The 19144-nt window shown below is 46.1% G+C and overlaps 1 protein-coding gene across 1 annotated transcript; it reads right to left on the bottom strand.

Annotated features, from left to right (window-relative positions):
* Positions 1-10440: 10440 nt before the first annotated feature.
* Positions 10441-12956, bottom strand: TACSTD2 (tumor associated calcium signal transducer 2). The gene has a single exon (XM_065928855.1). The coding sequence runs from the start codon at positions 12132-12134 to the stop codon at positions 11175-11177; it is 960 nt and encodes a 319-aa protein (XP_065784927.1). The 5' UTR covers positions 12135-12956; the 3' UTR covers positions 10441-11174.
* Positions 12957-19144: the final 6188 nt, after the last annotated feature.

Genomic DNA, 19144 nt, shown 5'->3' with positions numbered 1-19144 from the left:
TGAATATTATTTTGAATGGTGAGATATAGCTAGAAGCAAATGAAATTTGCTTGAATTAACTCTTGAGCAGTCAATTCCAGGTGTTGAAGGGACATATTTGGCCCCATTTAAGCTCCCAGGCCAGAGCTAGTCCTTCTGGGAAATCTTCACCCAACTCATCTGTCCAACCACTGAATCAGTATTCATTATTGAGCACTTGCTCCGTCCCATGAACACCTGTGCAGAGGTGACCGAAAGGAAACAGTTCTTCCCTTGGGGGAGCTTGCACTGGACACTGTGTATTCAAGTTTAACACTGATTAATAAGAGCTAACATTTCTGAGGGCTCCCTGTGTGCCACGCACTAGTCTAAGTGCTTTACATGTTCTAATGCATTTACTTCTCTCACCAACCTGATGAGGAGGTAGGTACATTGGTTTGGTCGTTTACTTGTTAAATTGTATCTGACTCTTTATGACCCCATTGACTATAGCCCACCAGGTTCCTCTCTCCATGAGATTTCCCAGACAAGAATACCTGAATGAGTTGCCATTTTCTCCTCCAAGGGATCTTCTCTACCCCTCAGGGATCAAACCTTAGTTTCCTACTTGGCAGGAAGATTCTTTACCATTGAGCCACTTGGGAAGCCCATTATTGTTCCCCTTTTGCAAGTAAGGAAATGAAGCATAGGAAGTTTAAGGAACTTGGTCCAAGATCGTATGCTGAAAAGGAACTTTGCCAGAAGCTGCACTTGGCAATCTCAGCCTCCTGTGTCCCTCCAACAGGCTCACAGATTAGTCTCTTGAACTGTCTACTCAGCCCTCTCCTTTTTCCCACATAGCTGTCCCCAAAGACCAGGCAGCTGGTGGACAAAAGTGTCAGACACTCAGGTCTCTCTTGATCTGGGCCTTTGCTCCCACCAGTGCTCCCCTCAACCATCTGTTCAGTAGCCACCACCTTCTGACTTGGCCTCATCTCCTGGGGCCAGACTGAGATGTCCTTTAATCTCCATGCCTGGTTTTGACCATTCTTGGTTCCTTTGCCAGCTCATCCTCCTTTTTCATGTCCTGAAGTGCTAAAGTCTTCAGAGGCCTGGAACTAGTTCTCTCCCCTTTTCCAGCTGTCACTTTCCCCTAGCCACTTACATCAGTGATTATAGTTTTTGTCCTACCTACATACTGGTGCTTCCCAAAACCTATATGCCAGCGCCTCCCAAATCTATATCTGCTGCCCATACATAATATGTCAGACATCTGTAGCCAACTCCTGGCTGAACTCAACATATCCAATACCACACGCATCATTTTCCTCCCACCGAACACATTCTCTTTCCTGAGTCCTCTATTGTGGGTGATGCTATCTCCAACCAGTCATGAAAGCCTGAAAACAGAGAACTGTTGTTGACACCCCCCACTTCCTCACCACCACCAGGTAGATGCCAGCCCCAAATCCTACAGATTTTTGACCTGGGTACCCCTCCAATACACTAATTCCTCTCCATCCCCCTCACTATCAGCCACACTTGCTCTCAGTCTAAACTACCTTTATCTCTCACCTGAGATTCTGGTCTTCTACTGTTTCCTTGCCTCTACTCATTCCTTTCCAGTCTATTCTCCACGCTCCAGCCAGAGTGATTTTTTTTCAAAACTGGATTATGTCACATTTGTGTAAATATGTGTGTGTGTGTGTACATATATATGTATGTTCAGTGATTTTTAGGACACTTTTTTTTCACTAAATGAATTGGTTATTGAACACATTATGAACTACATGGTCCTGTGTTACTAATGCAGCTCATGTGTCACTTTGCACCGGAATTTCAGAAGCTTTATATCAAAGGATTTAGACTTTTTGAACAAGAAATACACAAGAAGAAATACAATTTACATTGTCACCCAACTCTCCTATCCACCTATACACATACATATAGTAGAAACAAAACTTTCATGGAGCCCTACTTATTTTTGTTTGAAATGTACATTTACTTTCTGTGCTTTTCTATCTTCTATTAGTTTCAGGTATACAACATGATTTGATGTTTGTATATATTGTGAACATCAGATATGCAGATGACAGCACCCTTATGACAGAAAGCAAAGAGGAACTAAAGAGTCTCTTGATGAAGGTGAAAGAGGAGAGTGAAAAACCTTGCTTAAAGCTCAACATTCAAAAAATGAAGATCATGGCATCCAGTCCCTTCACTTCATGGCAAATAGATGGGGAAACCATGATAGACTTTGTTTTCTTGAGCTCCAAAATCACTGTGGACAATGACTGTAATCATGAAATTTAAAAACACTTCCTCCTTGAAAGAAAAGCTATGACAAACCTAGACAGTGTATTAAAAAGCAGAGACATTACTTTGCCAACAAAGGTCAAAGTTATGCTAGTCATAAAGGTCATAGATCATAGCAAAGATCATAGGTCATGCAAATGTCAGAGCTTTGCTAGTCAAAGCTATGGTTTTTCCAGTAGTCATGTATGGATGTGAGAGTTGGACCATAAAGAGAGCTGAGTGACAAAGAACTGACGCTTTTTAACTGTGGTGTTGGAGAAGACTCTTGAGAGTTCCTTGGACAGCAAGGAGAACAATCTAGTCCATCCTAAAGGAAATCAACCCTGAATATTCATTGGAGGAACTGATGCTGAAGCTGAAGCTCCAATTCTTTGGCCACCTGATGAGAAGAGCCAACTCCTTGGAAAAGACCCTGATGCTGGAAAAGATTGAAAGCAGGAGGAAAGGGGGATGACAGAAGATAGATGGTTGGATGAGAGGGTTGGATGGCACCACCAACTCAATGGACATGAGTTTGAGCAAACTCTGGGAGATGGTGAAGGACAGGGAAGCCTGGCATGCTGCAGTCCATGGGGTTGCAAAGAGGCACAACTGAGCAACTGAACAACGACAACAATATGTTGTAAAATTGCTACTCTTGAATGGGGTCAGGATAAGGTGGTGTCAGTAGGACGGAGGGAGCCCCTTTTTCTTCACACAAAGGTCCCCACTCACCCATTTGCCAAGCCCTTCACTACAGGGTTAAATCCAACTAGACAGGTGGTCCATTTCTGCTTATCTGTACAGAGGGTATGCCCTATATTAATTTGCACAAAGTTCAAAATATTCTCTTGAAAGGCCTTTCTTAGTCTGTCCTTGGGGCTCCCCTCAGTGGTAAAGAATCTGCCTCCCAATGCAGGAGACATGAGTTCCATCCCTGAGTCAGGAGGATCCCCTGGAGTAGGAAATGGCAACCCACTTCAGTATTCTTGCCTGGGAACTCCCCTGGACAGAGGAGCTGGCGGGCTACAGTCCAAGGGGTTGCAACAGAGTCGGACACAAGTGAGCCACTAAACAACAACAGGTCTGTCCTCAGCCCACTTCTCCAGCCTCAAGTAGCACCAGCCGTCTCCTTGCTGTCTACATTCCAGGGTGCTGGCCTACTCTGAGGTTCTCGGGTAAGCCATATTCCCTCTGCTTCAGGACCTCCGCACCTACTACTTTCCTTTGCTAAAAACCCTTCCTTCCTGGCATGAATAACATCTACCCATATCCTGGCTCTTAGATCAAGCACCAATTCCTTAAGGGAGTGACTCCAAGGCAGAGTCAGAACTTCCATATCTGCTGTCTGTCTTCAGAGCATGCGTCTCAGTTTTCAGCTGTGCCCTTCCCTTTATGATCACATGCTTAAAGACTGCCTTTGCCTCTGGACTTTGAGTGACACAAAGTCAGGGACTCTACCAGCTGGTTGTTGGTTTTAAACAACAGAAGCTGATTCTGGCTAAACTCAAGCATTTACTGGAATGAAAAGGAATTTATTGGAGGATTTGGGGTAAATATACAGAATCAGTGGGAAGACTGGAGAACCAGATTCAGGAAATGGCCAGGAAGTAGGTTGGCTGGGCAGTAGGAATACGGCCAGAGGCAAGCAATGGGACAGTCTAATCGGTATGGCCCATTGGTATGCTGCCACTGGACAGTTGACATCTGTGAAGTAGTGGTATAGTTGGCAAAGTTCACGCTGCTGGGACTAATTTATCAGGTGATGGATGGATGATGGATGGCTTCATGTCCTCTACATCAGTGTCCCAGGCAGGAGAGTTCAGTTGACTGAGCCAGGTCACACACACATGTTCCATCAATCAGGAGCAGGACCACCTAGCCTGTCATCAAGAGTCACATAATGGGTGTGTCTCCTCATTGAGAAGGTTGCAGGGTTGCCACTTCAGCAGAAAACAGACACCAGAGAAACCATGTCTATTCAGTGCATCATATACTCCCGAAGCTAGTACAATATCTGGCATAAAATAAGACAAAACAAAACTTGAGAGAATGAGTGAACGATAAAGCTTCAGAGTCCTTGAGGACACAGGTCGTCCAATTTGGGAAGGCATCCAGGTAACACAGTTACTCAAGACCTCTTCCCCAGTACTAGTTTGGCTAGTACTGGCCAAACTAGCCTCTTGGTCACATTTACCTTAGTCCCATTGAGGTGACATTAGAAGACAAGAGTGCTATGACCCAGAGTGAGTGGATATTATTAGATCCATTAGACAATGTAAATGTGAGGACCAGGGAGGTAAATTACCAGATTCAAGATCACACGGCTAAAAAGAGGGAGCCAAGACATCAAGCTTCCTTGCTGACCTAATTGAATTGACACCTTCTGTATCAAGCTGTGTTTCGATAGCACATGATAATGTGCTTCCCATCAAAATATTTGGGCAGTCGGAACATTTCCTCCAACAGTTCCAACCAACCAGGGAGTTGAGAATAGTGGGCCCCCAAAGGGGCTGCGATGCTCCAGAGTGGGAGCCACGAGGACCTAAGGCTACTGAAAGGTTAAACTGATCTCATCAAGAGACTCTTGGCCCTGTCTGTCCAAGAAGACACAATGTGTTGGTAAGCTGAGTGTTCAGACTGCTGCTCTGGAACATTTCTCTTCCCCTCCTTCCCCTTTTGGTGTATAGCATTCTAGGACCTGAGAATTTCCACTGACATTGAGGATATCTTAGCTTGCTGTGGAATCAGGGGACACAGTTCTTCTGAGCCCAGTGGAATTCCTAACACTGAATGAAACTAGGACCCCGTACTCATCCCCACCCTTCCAATAATTCCTTCCTAGAGCTCATCATACAAAGCAGTAATGACACCTCTGATGGTGTTTAGCAATGACAGAGAATGGTTCCAGGAGGGAAATTACAACTGGAAGATGCCCATCAGGATATGCTGTTGAGTGTAAAAGAAATGTGTTAAGTTCCCAAGTGGTCCTTTTGGGCATTCCCTCTGGGTCCCTGAAAATAAGCTTCTAACTTGCATCATCACTTTTTGGCATGGAATACGGTTCTTTACCCCGCAGTATTGTAGAGCACAGTGATAAAAGCACAGACTCTGGGGAGGGTAGCCCTGGATTTACATTCTAGCTATATTCCCTAACAGCAATGTGATTTCTGGCGAGTCACTTATTAATACATTGGTTTCCTCAGCAGTAAAACAGGAACAACAGAACATATCTTCTGTTCATGGGATTGTTGTGAAATGGATGAGATAATCAGGGTAAAGCTTGTAGGACAGTGTCTGGAATATTATACATGTTCAATAAATGCCAGCTGTTGGTATGGTTTCATTTCAACACACATTTCTTGAGAGCCCATTCAGGGCTAGGCATTTTGCATGACCCCGTGTGCGATACAGGAATAATTCTCCCAAGAGTTCATTTTGCTCCTTGTGAAGGCTTTGTTCAAAAAGGGACAAAGCAGAGGGTGATGGGGGAGAGAGCTTTTATCACAAAATACAGAATTTCGGACCTGAAATTTTACAGAGGCAGTAGAGTATAATGGTTAAGGGCATGGGTTTGTGGGGAGCAGGGCATTCTCTGAGGTGTAGACAGAATAATGCCCTCCCCAGTCAAGATGCCCACAAATTAATCCCCAGGATTTGTGGATATGTTACATTAATGGCAAAAGGGACTTTGCAGATATGATTAAAACTAGAGGGCTTGAGGGAAGATAATCTTATCCTGGATTATGTGGGTGACCCAACGTAATCACATGGGTCCTCTCAAGTGAGACATTTTTTGTAAAAAGATGGGACAATGGACAAAGATTCAGTGTGAAGATTCTACTTGCCATCGCTGGCTTTGAAGATGACGAAAGTGGGACATGAAGTGAGAAACATAGGCAGCTGCTACAAACCGGGGAAAGCACTTAGTTTACAGCCTGTGAGAAGAAATCAAGCATCTGGGTCCATAACTGAAAAGGAACTGAATCCTGCCAATAAACTGAATGAGCAGGAAACAAAATCTCCCCTAGCACCCTCAGAAAGGAATGCAGCTTGCAGATATCTTGATTTTAGCCGAATGAAACCTGTGTCTTTTCTAGCCTTCTGATCTAGAGAACTGTAAGGTAATAACTATGCATAAATGTGTACTGTTTAAGCCACTAGATTTGTAGTAATATGTTGTAACAGAAGCTAGTATATTCTGGCTAGCAAATTTATAAATTCTAGGAGACAGTATAATACATTGGTTAAGAACCTGGGCTTCAGGGCCAATGTGCCTGGGCTCTAAACTCAGATCTGCCACTTATTAGATGTGTGACCACAGGCAAGTCATTTAACTTTCAGTGTCTTTTTTTTCCTTTGTCTGTTACAGGAATAATAATATGGCCACCAATACTTGTTTGGGTAAAATATTATGCTAAAATAAAAGACTCTTACAGAGACCCAAGCATGACGTAATTTGAAAACAAAAGCATTTATTTCCCTCTCACATCAGAGTCGAAGATATCTCACTCAGCTTTGGCAGCCATTTCATACAAACCAGGCAGACTCCACCTCTGTAAACAGGTAACTTCAAAGATTGCTCTCATCTCCCTGAGAGCAGACACCTAGGGACAGAGAAGTCCCTTTAGGGAAGTAGGCTGAAAGTGCTGTTTCCATTGCATTGGAGAGAGTTCAACCATGACGAGTTAGTTATTTGGATCTTGAGGGGTCTTGCTGTCATTCTACCAAGACTGATCATTTACTAAATATGTACTTAATCTTTTCTTATGTCTAATCTTTAAAACCAAGCATAGTAGACAAGAGTCACCTGTTTTACAAACAAGAAAAAAAGAGGTCTGAAAGGCCAGGTAAATTCAAAACCCACACATTTTACACTTGACCAAAGTATCTCTCCCATTTAAGTGATATTAAGAAACTAAAGGAAACACACTACAATTTAAGAACAGAAATGACAGAGTGAAAATAAAGAGGAGACTAGGGAGACAAGTGGAACAGACATTAGATAAGACAGAAGTCAGGGTATTGGAGCTATAGGGTAGCTCAGCCACCATCTGCAAGACTTGGGTAAATCCATTCTCCTCTCTGGGCCTCAGTTTCTTCATCCAGAAAATGGACTCTTGGACTAAATGATCCCCTTTCCAGCTCTGACATTGTGATTCTATTCGAAAAACAGTGAAGCCAAAAGTATGTAAGCAGCTAAAATGTACGTGATTTAAAGAACTGCTCTGGGAATTGGTGGTTTAGTGGTTAGGGGAGAAGGCGATGGCAACCCACTCCAGTACTCTTGCCTGGAAAATCCCATGGATGGAGGAGCCTGGTAGGCTGCAGTCCATGGGGTCACTAAGAGTTGGACACCACTGAGTGACTTCACTTTCACGCATTGGAGAAGGAAATGGCAACCCACTCCAGTGTTCTTGCCTGGAGGATCCCAGGGACAGGGGAGCCTGGTGGGCTGCCGTCTATGGGGTCGCACAAAGTCGGACACGACTGAAGTGACTACGCAGCAGCAGCAGCCAGTGGTTAGGACTCCATGCTCTCACTGCTGAGAGCCTGGGTTCAATCCTTGGTCGGGAAGCTAAGATCTCACAAGCCATGAGGCGGGTCCCAAAAAAATTGCTCCAATTAAGGAAATAGCAAGAGTGGGGACAGCCCTGATGACCGAAACAAGGAAATCAAATGAACCTCCTGCAGGGCTCAGAAGACAAGTTGTGACCTGCAAGGTGAATCATACCTGCTCTTCACATTCCTGTCAAAGGCAGCCCCAGGCCAGAGCTTAAAACAGAAAATGTTAAGTTGGGGCAGGGGGTGGGGGAGGAATCTGGAGGTGGTAGCTAAACCCCTGGAGAGAGCCAATTCTGGATAGTATAGTCCTGTGACTGACAGAAGTGAGTTGAGTACAGAACAGAGTATGAGGAGCTCTTCCTTGGAATAAGTGAATAGGAAAGATGTCTCAACCTGCTGGAGCTTCCCAAAAGGCTTAGTGGGTAGAGAATCCATCTGCAATGCAGGAGACACAGGAGACCTGGCTTCGATCCCTGGGTGGAGAAGATCTCCTGAAGGAAGAAATGGCAACCCACTCTGGCATTCTTGCCTGGAAAATCCCATGGACAGAAGAGCCTGGTGGGCTGTGGCCCATGGGGTCGCCAAGAGTCAGACATGACTTAGCAACTTAGCACACAGGCCCTGAACCTGCTTGGTGCCTGGGATAGAAACCTGGGCTAGAGAGCTGAAACAAGGGTTCTACACTCTAGGTTTGGCACATGGAGGATGTGTGATCATGACTCACTCAGCCTCAGCGGACCTCACTTTTCTGACATGTGAAATGAAAACATAATCCATGGTGGTTTAGTCGCTAAGTCATGCCCGACTCTTGTGACTCCATGGACTGTAGCCTGCCAGGCTCCTCTGTCCATGCGATTCTCCAGGCAAGAAGACTGGAGTGGGTGCCATTTCCTTCTCCAGGGGATCTTCCCAACCCAGGAGTCGTTTGTAGACAGATTCTTTACCGACTGAGCTGAGGGACCTAATCCATAAGAGAGGAAAAAATTGAACACCAAGTTCTAGGCACTCCTAACAATTACTTTCATTTAATTTTTATAATAGAGATTTATAGTTTTCAGCAGATGAAGAAACTGGAGAGTTAAGTGACTTATTGCCCAGTACTGCAGGATTTGAACCCAGGTTTGTCAACACTTGTCAGTAAGCCAGCACCTCAGAGATGATACAAGTAAAAGTGCTTTAAGAACCCTGAATAAAGTGCAATCAATGACTCAGCCCAGAATTAATGCAGACATTTAGAAATTATTCAAAAGCCACATTCTGATGAAGAATGGGGTTGCTCAGAGCTTTTTCCTTTGTTCAGCTGCCCACTCAATCCTTAATCTGTTTACTTTCTGGGCAGTCAAGTGATAGTTTTCTGAAGTGATTCTTGAAACAATGGCAATGTGATGCAGTGAAAAGAATACTGGATGAGGAATCAAGAATCTGTCTAGTTTCAGCTGGGTCACAGAAACATTAATCTTGAGAAGTCACTCACCCTTGCATCCATAAGATGAGAGGTTAGGATAGAGGTGATTGCCAAGGTCTCTTTAGCTAAGGTATTTCAGTGTTGGGGGGAGTGGGGGTGGGGTGGAGGGTGGGTGAGGGGTGGGAAGCTGGCCTGAGAGTAGTTTTACTCTCATTGTTAAGGTTCTCATTCTAACCTCAGGCACCTCAGCTGTCCTTTCCACAGCCAGCCTACATCAGCCTTCTCCCCTCGTTAAGCCCCGTTTTCACCTGAGAGGATGTTTGGAACCCTCCCTTAGCAGGAGTTCTTGCAGGCTGAAGAGACTCTGGGGACCATAGGTATCATTCTCTCAGCACACACCAGTCACGGCCCCAAGCTGCACAGGCAGCAGCTTAGAGCTCCCTCACCCCAAATCTTACTGGGGCTTCATTCTTCAGGGGCAGGCATAGACCAGAGTGCAAGTCAGAGGAGGAATGTGAGATGTATTCTGGGGAAGAAACTGAGGTCCTGGACCTAGCTATTTGGGGCTGGATGTACCAACCACTCCATCCTTTGTACATGCCCATGGTTGCAGCAACTTCCCAGGAACTGCAGTAACTTGTTTACCACTAGGCTACCCCACAGTGACCTTCTAGCATACTCTGCTTCACATAAATAAATGTGAATGAGTAAAAACAAGAAGATAAATGTGAGACAAGATTTTTTGCAGCTAAAACGCAGTTAGTTTTTAAATCACCTTACTAGTAAAAGCTTAGGAAAACAGAGGACGTGGGCACGTGCACACACACAGCCAGAGCACAAGCCCGCTACAGACTGGCTGTAACCATGTGGGAGAGTCATTTAACTCAGAGACAAAGGTAGAGTTTTCTTCTCCAGGGGAAAATTCTCATTTGGTGATAATCTAAGGCCGGTCACCTTACTGACAACACTGGCTGGTTCTAGCCGGTTCCCTCAGACCTACCTTCCTGCAGGGGGTTTCCAAACAACCTGATTTAGAAACACCTGTGTTTACACTTGCCAGCTCAGGGATCTCAAAAACACCAGAGTGGCTATGGGAAAAGGCCTATCCTGCTAAGAAGTGTTAGAATTTGAAATAAGAAATCTGAGTCATAGGAAGTTAGAGCAGTCCCAAATCATATAAATCTGGAGCAAGTTTTCACAAACTCCATCTTTTGGTTTGTGCCTTTTCCATATTTTATTAAATTCATGTTTTTTTTTAAAAAAAAATCACAACAGCATTATCAAAGACAACCTATGTACAAACATTTTACAAAAGAAACATTACTATTATCAGCTGTAATAAGGACAAATTGAAGAACAGATGCTGAGTTTCTGGGCCAAAGTCTGCCCTCAAATAAAGACATCTAAAATGTGTGCAGGCAGCTCAGACAGGCTTCTTTCCCGGTGACAAGCATGTGTGGTCGGTAATACAAACGATAGGAAATGAAGATACAACATGGGCCCAATTAGCGAACTCCTCATCAGGAAGGCCACGATACAAGTGGAGCTAATGAAATAACTTAAACCCAAGACAGCAGCTGATTCCCAGCTAAAAGCGTTTAAGCCTTCAGCATGGATTTCCGCATTTGTAAACCAGGCTGGGTTGTCATACAGACACTTGATTCTTATACATAACCCTATGCCAAACTTCCCTTAACTCTTGGAGTCAGGTTTCTGGTTGGACTGAAAGGGAAGGAATTTTAGAAATGCTTTCTTCAGGACAGAAGTCAGAAAGCGAGGTGACCCTGAGGACAGGATCTATTAAATACGGTGGCGGTGGGGGGAGGCAGGAATGTGAGAGGAGAAATGTCTCGTGGCGGGGGGCCAAGAATCAAGAAGGGTGACTGACTTGGGTCTGGAACCTTGCTGAAATCCGATACCCCACCCCACCCCAGCCCAGCCCCGCTGGTACCTACAAGCTCGGTTTCTGTCTCATCTCCCCCAGTTCCTTGATCTCCACCTTCTTGTACTTCCCCGACTTCCTCCTATTGGTGATCACCAGGACGGCCACGCCTGCGACCACCGCCAGCACGACCACCACGATGACGGCGATGAGGCCGCCGGTGAGGCGCTTCATGGAGAACTGGGGGGGCTTCTCGTCCAGGTAGTAGATGAGCATCTGCTCCAGGACCACGGGGTGCCCGCCCACGCGCAAGTTGAGGTCGCGGGGACCTAGAAACAGCGACTCGCCCTTGACGTCCCTCTCGAAGTAGTACGCGGCGTCGCCGATGTCCACCTCGCCGGCGACCTTCTGCGACGAGTTCTGGCGCAGCTCGATCTGGATGGTGGGGTGCTCGTAGTGCACGGCCTTCACGAACTTGGGCTGCAGCAGGTAGCGCTGCTGGAAGAGCTGCCGCAGCTCGGCGTCCAGGTCCGAGTGGTTGAAGGCGGGGGCGTCCGGGCGGTGGCGCAGGTCAATGAGGATGTGGTAGGTGCGCACCAGCTCGTCGCACTGCAGGCTCAGGTCGCCCTTGTCGGTGCGGCGCACGCCCACCGAGTTCACGCACCAGCACACCGACGTCTGGTTGCACTGGCGCGCCTTGAAGCGCCCCTGCTGGTCGCAGTCCGGGTCGTACAGGCCGTCGTTGTCCACGATCGCGTGCTCGCTCGGCCGCACCAGCGCGCGGCCGCTGTGGGAGGCGCGCACGCGCGCCTTGAGCAGCAGGCACTTGGACGTGAGCGTGGAGCAGTTGACCGCCTGGTTCGAGCCGAGCACGCGGCACTGGCAGCGGCCGCTCAGGTCGCGCTCGTCGCACACGGTCATCTTGTTGGTGGGACACACGCACTGGTTCTGCGCGGCCGCGTGGCCGATCACCGCCGCCAGCACCAGGAGCCACGGCGACGGCAGCGCGAGGCCCGGGCCCCGGGCCATGGTGGGGCGGGGGAGCGAGGACCGGGTGCGGGCTGACGAGGGCTGGAGACTCCGCGGGGCTCCGGCTCCGGCGTGTGGGACGGTACTCCGGGCGTCTGCCGCCCGCCGCTCCCTCCAGCTCTTATACTCCGCCGGACCTGCCAGGCTGGTTTGGCCGCCGACTCACCCGCTGGTATTTGGGTGACAGATTCCCCGCCCGCCCCTTCCCGGGTTCTCGTCCCCGTCCCACGGAAGGCTCAGCCGGCCCTGCGCCGCCCGCGATAGGATCAGGGAGGCGGAGGCTGCCCTGTCTCCTCTGGACCGAAAGCCTGGGAAAGGAAAACCGATACTCGGCTGAGGGCGGGGGACGGGGTACCGCCCCCGGCCCGCCGGGCCCCACCCGAGAAGGGACCCGCCCTAGGCGCGGCCTCCAGTCGAGGACCTTGGGCGTCCAGGCTGCTGTCCGCGGCTGGAGTGCTCAGAAATTGTTTTGAGAAGGATGGCGTGGGACTGTCAGGTTTTGTTCCAGCCCTTGTCCCAGCTTTAAGTTCTTTCACTTCCTCGCTTCTTTTCTCAGTCCCTTGCTTGCGTGCTAAGTGGCGTCCTACTCTTTGCAACTCTGTAGACTGGAGCCCGCCAGGCTCCTCTGTCCATGGGATTCTCCAGGCAGGAATACTGGAGTGGGTTGCCATGCCCTCCTCCAGGGGATCTTCCCCACCCAGGGATCAAACCCCCTTCAGTCTTACAGTCCCTTAATAGCATGGATTTATACGGTTTACAGTACACAAACATTATCTCGTCCTCCTGTCAGGTCCTGACAGGTATTCACTGTTTATCAGACCCATTCCATGGGTGGTGTAGGTGAGGCTTTGAGAATTTAAAGTCGCCGGACCAACAGTTTCCTCAGATTCCTTGGAGATGCCTTTGCAACTCTGCCTGGCTGTTCTGAGACCTTAAATAAGTGCTTATGGCAATAGTGGTGCCGAATCTGAAGGAAGGTTTAGAAACGGGTTACCGTATCACTGTTAAAACCCAAGTGTCCTGGTGGCCAGGATATTAGAAGTTCTGTTAAACACTTTCCCCCTTCTCCTTCAAACACGGGCAAACTGGGAATATTTATGCATGTACTCTATATAGCGAGATGAAAAGGAACACATTCTTTCAAAGAACCAGCAAGACTATATAAGGAGTTCCTTGTACAATTTTATTCTAAAAGAGCAAATCATTGCTTTTCTTTCACTATGCCCCCATGTAAGTAGCTGAACCACTGCAAATAATGAACGAATGGAGCTTGTGGGAAATTACTTGTCTGCTTCTGTGTGGCTACTGGGATGGGATGGAAGAGTCGCCATCTTTTTTTTTGGAATCATTGAGAAAGTTCAGGATTTCAAAGCTGTGGTAAAATTAACAATGATTAGCAAGCTATAATTATTCCCGGCTCCTCCGGTCAGAGCACATTTTATATGCTCAGCATTTAAAGAACGCCAGCAGTGGTTCAGGGTGTTGTTTAACACATGAAAGCCAGTCAGGTTTCTGCCCCATTAATTTTCTAGCAATTCCTGAGGCGGGTAGGTGGATATATATTATTCTACCTTTACAGGCAGGGAAAGCAAAAACGTGGGGGTCAGTTTCTCACCCACAAGAAACTGGCATTCTGCTCTCTACTCACACTGTCTCTATGTAGGTTCTTGAACCAGAGTCTCCTCAATTCCCTCCCCAACACCCGGTCCACCCTGAACCAGGGAAGGCTTTCTACATCACAAATCTGTGCCCATCTTCTCTCTGCTTAGAATCTTTCACGCACAGAGTGGGAGGTGCCCTTGGCTCTTAGGATGAAACTCATACTTCTTAAGTTAGCACACAAGATCATGTGATTTTGGCCATATTTCTTGAGTTATATTATGTAACTTCTCTGTGCCTTCATTTCCTATCCTCATCTGTAAATAAAATGGGATAATAAAAGTATCTACCTAACAAGATAGGTGTGAGAATTAATGTAAATAAGCCTAAATAAACCTCTTAGGACAGCGTGTGTTCTAACAGTATCCAAACTTGGTAAGCGTAGACAGGTCTTAGCTATTGTCATGGTCGCCACCATCACCATCTTTATCTTGCTTCATCTTGCCACTCCAGACTTCGTCATATTTTCAAACCTTTGTGACGTTATCTACCTTGACTCTCCCCTCCTTCACCTATTTTGTGGATTTTTTCTTTACACTCTGCTCTTGGGTCACCTCCAGGAAGCCTTCCCCGATGGATCCTCTTGTTGCAGTCAGGATGATGCCCCTTCTCTGTGCTTTCCCAGTTCCTCTAACATCAGAATGACAACACCAACTTTTCTGGGTTTGGTGATCCCCCTTTTAAAGTGGAGATAATAGCAATTCTCTACTTCATAAATCATCCTGAGGATCCGGTGTAAATAAATGAGATGGTAGATGCCAAAGATTTTTAAGCTGTAAGACACTATAAAAATAGTAGGTTGCCATTTTAGTATTTAAATATCTATCTTCTTACTCTTCCAACTACTGACTAGGTAGCCACAATCCCCTATAACTGAAAGCCGCCTGCTTGATATTCCAATGTGTCCCAGACTGGCAAAAGGAAAGCTGACAGGAAAAGGGTCTCAGAGCTGAGGAATGTATACAATGCTGTCTGCTTAGCTAGGACAGCCCCAATGCCTGGGCCTTACTTGGGCTAGTGCTTCATCTCCAAACCTCTGGCTTTTCCAGCCGTGTTATGTGTTGGAAAGAAGGGGATAAACGGGAGTCCATCCTCAGTAACTTCTGTGGAAGATGGACAGGAAGCAAAGATGGCTTGCCCCCTGTCCTATTTCCACACCGCCCCCCCCCCCCCCCCCACACACACACACTTTCTTAAATTCTGTGGTTCTGGCAGATTTTTCCTAACAGGCACACAAATACCAAGGTGGGTTTATTAAGAGAAGCCCCAGCTCTGATACCCACTTCTTTCTTTGTTTCCCACCTAGTTTTGCAAAATACCATGTGTTAGCTTCAGTTCTGTTTTTTCTTTTTTAAGTTTTCAATATTTAACAAAAGAGTTCCATGAATTCAGGATTCACAAGAGTAAATCAGGGCAGAAACCACATCTGAGCACTGTAGCCCCAGCGCCAGCATGTGTTAGGTATTCAGTAATGTATTTATTGGCTTAATTAATGTTGAGTTGTGCCCAGAGTATTGTAGTATCAACATATACTCCTAGGAATGTTCCTGTTGACCATTTCAGTATTTCCCTTCTGGGCCAATACTCATCACCTACCGCAGCCACAAACCTCTATCCCCACCATAACCCACCTTCCTAGCACCTCATTTCAAGGAAGACCAGGTAATGATACCTGAGTGTTATTTTTGCTCTTATCCCAGGCTTTTAATACACTGCCCTGGTGGCTCAGATGGCAAGGAGTCTGCCTGCACTGCGGGGGACCCCGGTTCCATCCCTGGGTTGGGAAGATCTCCTGGAGAAGGAAATGGCAACCCACTCCAGTATTCTTGCCTGGAGAATCCCATGGATGGAGGAGCCTGGCAGGCCCCAGTCCATGGGTCACAAATAGCCGGACACGACTGAGCGGCTTTACTTTCAGACTTTTAATAACTGTAGGAAGGAAGGTTGTAGTCTGATGAGGGTTAGAATAGACAAGGATTCTGGAGGCAATCAGTGTAGAATGGTTGAAAGAAAATGAGCTTTGGCTCTAGTAAGACTTTGCCTCCAATTCTGGTTTTACGTCACTTACTGTGTGTGTTACTTCACCTCCCTGAGTCTCAATTTCCTTAGTTATAAAATAGGGATAATAATGCCTACATTTCCCCAACATCTGGGAAAAGGGTGATTTCCCATCTTATTATTGAGAACATGCTGTGCCCCACCACTGAAATTCACACTTCATCTATTCTTGTATTCTGTTTTCTAATCTGTCGTTGATGTTCTGGTTTTCCTTGGCATTAGACCAATACCAACACCTCAGTTTTATATTCAAGGAGGTGATTCACAAAAACAAAACACAAAAATAAAAGTGTGTTTGACTAAAAAAATACTTACCATCCATAATTATTTTAATGATTCAAGATAAAGAATATTAAAAAAAACCAACAGGGTGTTTAGCATATTCTAGGGGGAATTAATCTTAGCTCTTATTATCAGCCCTTTCAGGAATGTGAGGATGCTTTGAGATCATAAAAGCACAGAGCTGGTGATTGTGCGGATTGCTGACAGGACCATCCATGGAGCTGGGTGTTAGCGAGGGGAGCTGCCCAAAAACCCTTATCATTCCCCCTCCCCCACCGGATGCAGGAATATGGAGAGTATCTAGAGAGGATCTAGAATGTGTTAGCATTTCTACTCCCATTTTCTGTTGGAATACCTACAACACCCTAGGGGTAGGTAGAGAAGATATTATTATCCCCATTTCACTGATGTGGAAACAGACCTGTGGAGGGGAAGAGGGCTTGTTCATGGCACATGCTCATAGGTAGAGAGGCCAGGTCTAGAATCCAGGTCTCCTGACTACAGAGGTACATGTCAATTAATTAAGATAGAAGGGAACTGAAAGCATGAAGGGGTTAGAATCTCATCTCATGTTCCTTGGGTTGTCTTTTGTTATTTTTCCTTCCCTTAATTATACAAACACTTTGTAGAAAGTTCTGATTTTGTGAAGAGCACAAAATAACTATTAAAACTGTATAGGGCGCACCAGTGAGCTCACACCTGGAAACGCTAGGGCTTAGGCCATTAATCACTCGTTCCTCCCACACTGGAGTGAAAGTGGTCCCTGATGTCTCTGCTTTGCTGAAAAAGCAGCCTCCATTTGAATTCTGGGCTGCCGGGCTACGAGCAGGTGCTTCAGCTTGTTTTTTCCTTATGGAACAGGGATAATGGTTGTGTCTTAGAGTTGTGAGGATTCAGTGGTGTTACGTCTGTGGTGCTGCCTAATGCCTTGTTGGGAAGAGCCCTCACTCTTCTTTCTGGCCTGACCAGGGTCCGCTTTAGGCTCCATCATGAGCAGTCATTGAAATGGTGGACAGTGCCTGAAGGTTGGTCAGGGTTCCTTTTCTTCCTCAGAGGGAGCTTGGGAGTCCTGGAGGAATCAAGTGGTCCTGTCAGCCAGAATGCAGAAACTACAGGGAGAAGGCGGCTGTGATGATCATTGGGTAGAAAGAGGACAGAGGCTCCAAGAAACAAACCATGGAAAGAACAGGAAGTCATCCCAGGGGTTGGGGACAAGTGCAGAGAATCAAATAGACAAGAGGGACAGGACTCTATCTTCAATGCTTCATTTCTTTAAAAATGCAACTCAAGTATTGCAGACTATTAGAATTCAAAAGAGCCAGGCAGTGGGAACTCTGTATTTTCTTGTTTGCTATTGTGAAAATGTTTATAATAAAAAATTTTAAATCTAGTTAATCCCTCAAATTAAGTTTTGGAGGAAATATTTGGAGTAAGGTTTTCTGTTTTTGCTTCTACTTGTTTTTTTTTTTCCATTTCCATAGTTTTTCTCATTCATATGAACTGGCACTTATTTATCACCAACATTGTGTCAGGCACTTTAATGCTTTTATTTATTTATTTATGCTTTTGTTTATTGTTTATAAATAAATTCCATATAATCCCCCCAACAATTCTATGAACTATTCTTGTCCCCATTCATCTGCTCAGGAAGCTGAGGCTTAAGGTCACTCAGCGAGGAATCAGTAGGGGAGGGGTCTGAACACGATCTGCACTTTTTCATGGCACAGTTTGGTCTCTTTCTGAAGTCTTGAAGGAGCGAGAGTAGTTTGAAGATGTTAAGCTAGCGAACTGAGTGTGTTTTGGGACCCAGCTGCCTAGGGAACAGAATCTGATTTCTCACTTTTCTGGTAAGGCAACATATTTCTCTGTTTGCGTGTGCTCATCTGGGTGGGGCTTAACTCCTTTTTTTAAAAGAGAGGTTGGCCGTGACATCTGTGGTTCTGCTTGGTTTTTGACTGCATCCTCACCCGAAAACTCTGTGTCATGGTCATTTCCGTATCTGCTGCTCACCATCTTCTTTTCATGATCTTGTCATGATCTCCATGACACAAATTACAAACCCTAAGTGGCTCCCATTTCATTCTGGTCTCTTCTTCTAGAGGTAGCTGACTTCTTCCCCCAGGACCTTAGCACTGGAGAAAAGCCACCTAGTAACTTTTTTTTTTATTGGAATGTATTTGCTTTCCAAAGTTGTTGTAGTTTCTGCTGTACAGTGAAGTGAATCAGCTATGTGTATACATTTAGCCCCTTCCTCTTGAATCTCCCTCCTACCCCTCCCAGCCCCTTTCCATCCCACCTATCTAGATCTTCACAGGGTACTGAGCTGATCCTCCTGTGCTTTATAGCAGGCTCCCACTAGCTATTTCACACGTGGTATGTATATATGTCAATCACAGTTTCCCAATTCTTCTCTCCCTCCCCTCCCCACCCAGTGTCCACATGTTGATTCTCTGTCTTCATCTGTGTTCCTGCTTGGAAATAGGTTCATCTCTACTATTTCCCTAGATTCCACACCTGTGTATCAATATAAGATACTTGTTTTTCTCCCTCTGACTTACTTCACTCTGTATGACAGTCTAGGTTCATCCACATCTCTGCAAATGACCCTATTTTGTTCCTTTCAGTGGCTGAGTAGTCGTCCCTTGTATATATGTATCCCATCTTCTGTATCCATCATCTGCCAGCAGACATTTAGGTTGCTTCCATCTCCTGGCTGCTGTAAACAGTGCTGCTATGAACGTAGGGGTGCATGTGTCCTTTTGAATCATGGTTTTCTCAAGGTATGTGCCCAGGAGTAAAATTGCTCAATCATATGGTTGTTCTATGTTTAGTAACTGTGTAGTTAATCTCACTGGCTTTTGAGTGCATCAGTTTCCGGAGAGACTTGGCAACAAATGAGGAGAGATTGGACAATGTTGTCACAGCATTCCCCAGGCAGCCAGGTTTCCCAGACCCCACTTTTATGAATCACGGTGTTGGCGTTTCCTTTCCTTGAGCTGGCCAGGTGATGG

Source organism: Muntiacus reevesi, chromosome 1 (assembly GCF_963930625.1).
Source record: "Muntiacus reevesi chromosome 1, mMunRee1.1, whole genome shotgun sequence".
Lineage (NCBI taxonomy): Eukaryota > Metazoa > Chordata > Mammalia > Artiodactyla > Cervidae > Muntiacus > Muntiacus reevesi.
The sequence above is the reverse complement of the archived record's forward strand: the minus strand, read 5'-3'. Positions and strand labels throughout refer to the sequence as shown.

Excerpts from the sequence above, each read along its gene's own strand:
- TACSTD2 (XM_065928855.1), bottom strand. The coding sequence starts at position 12,134 with ATGGCCCGGGGCCCGGGCCTCGCGCTGCCGTCGCCGTGGCTCCTGGTG.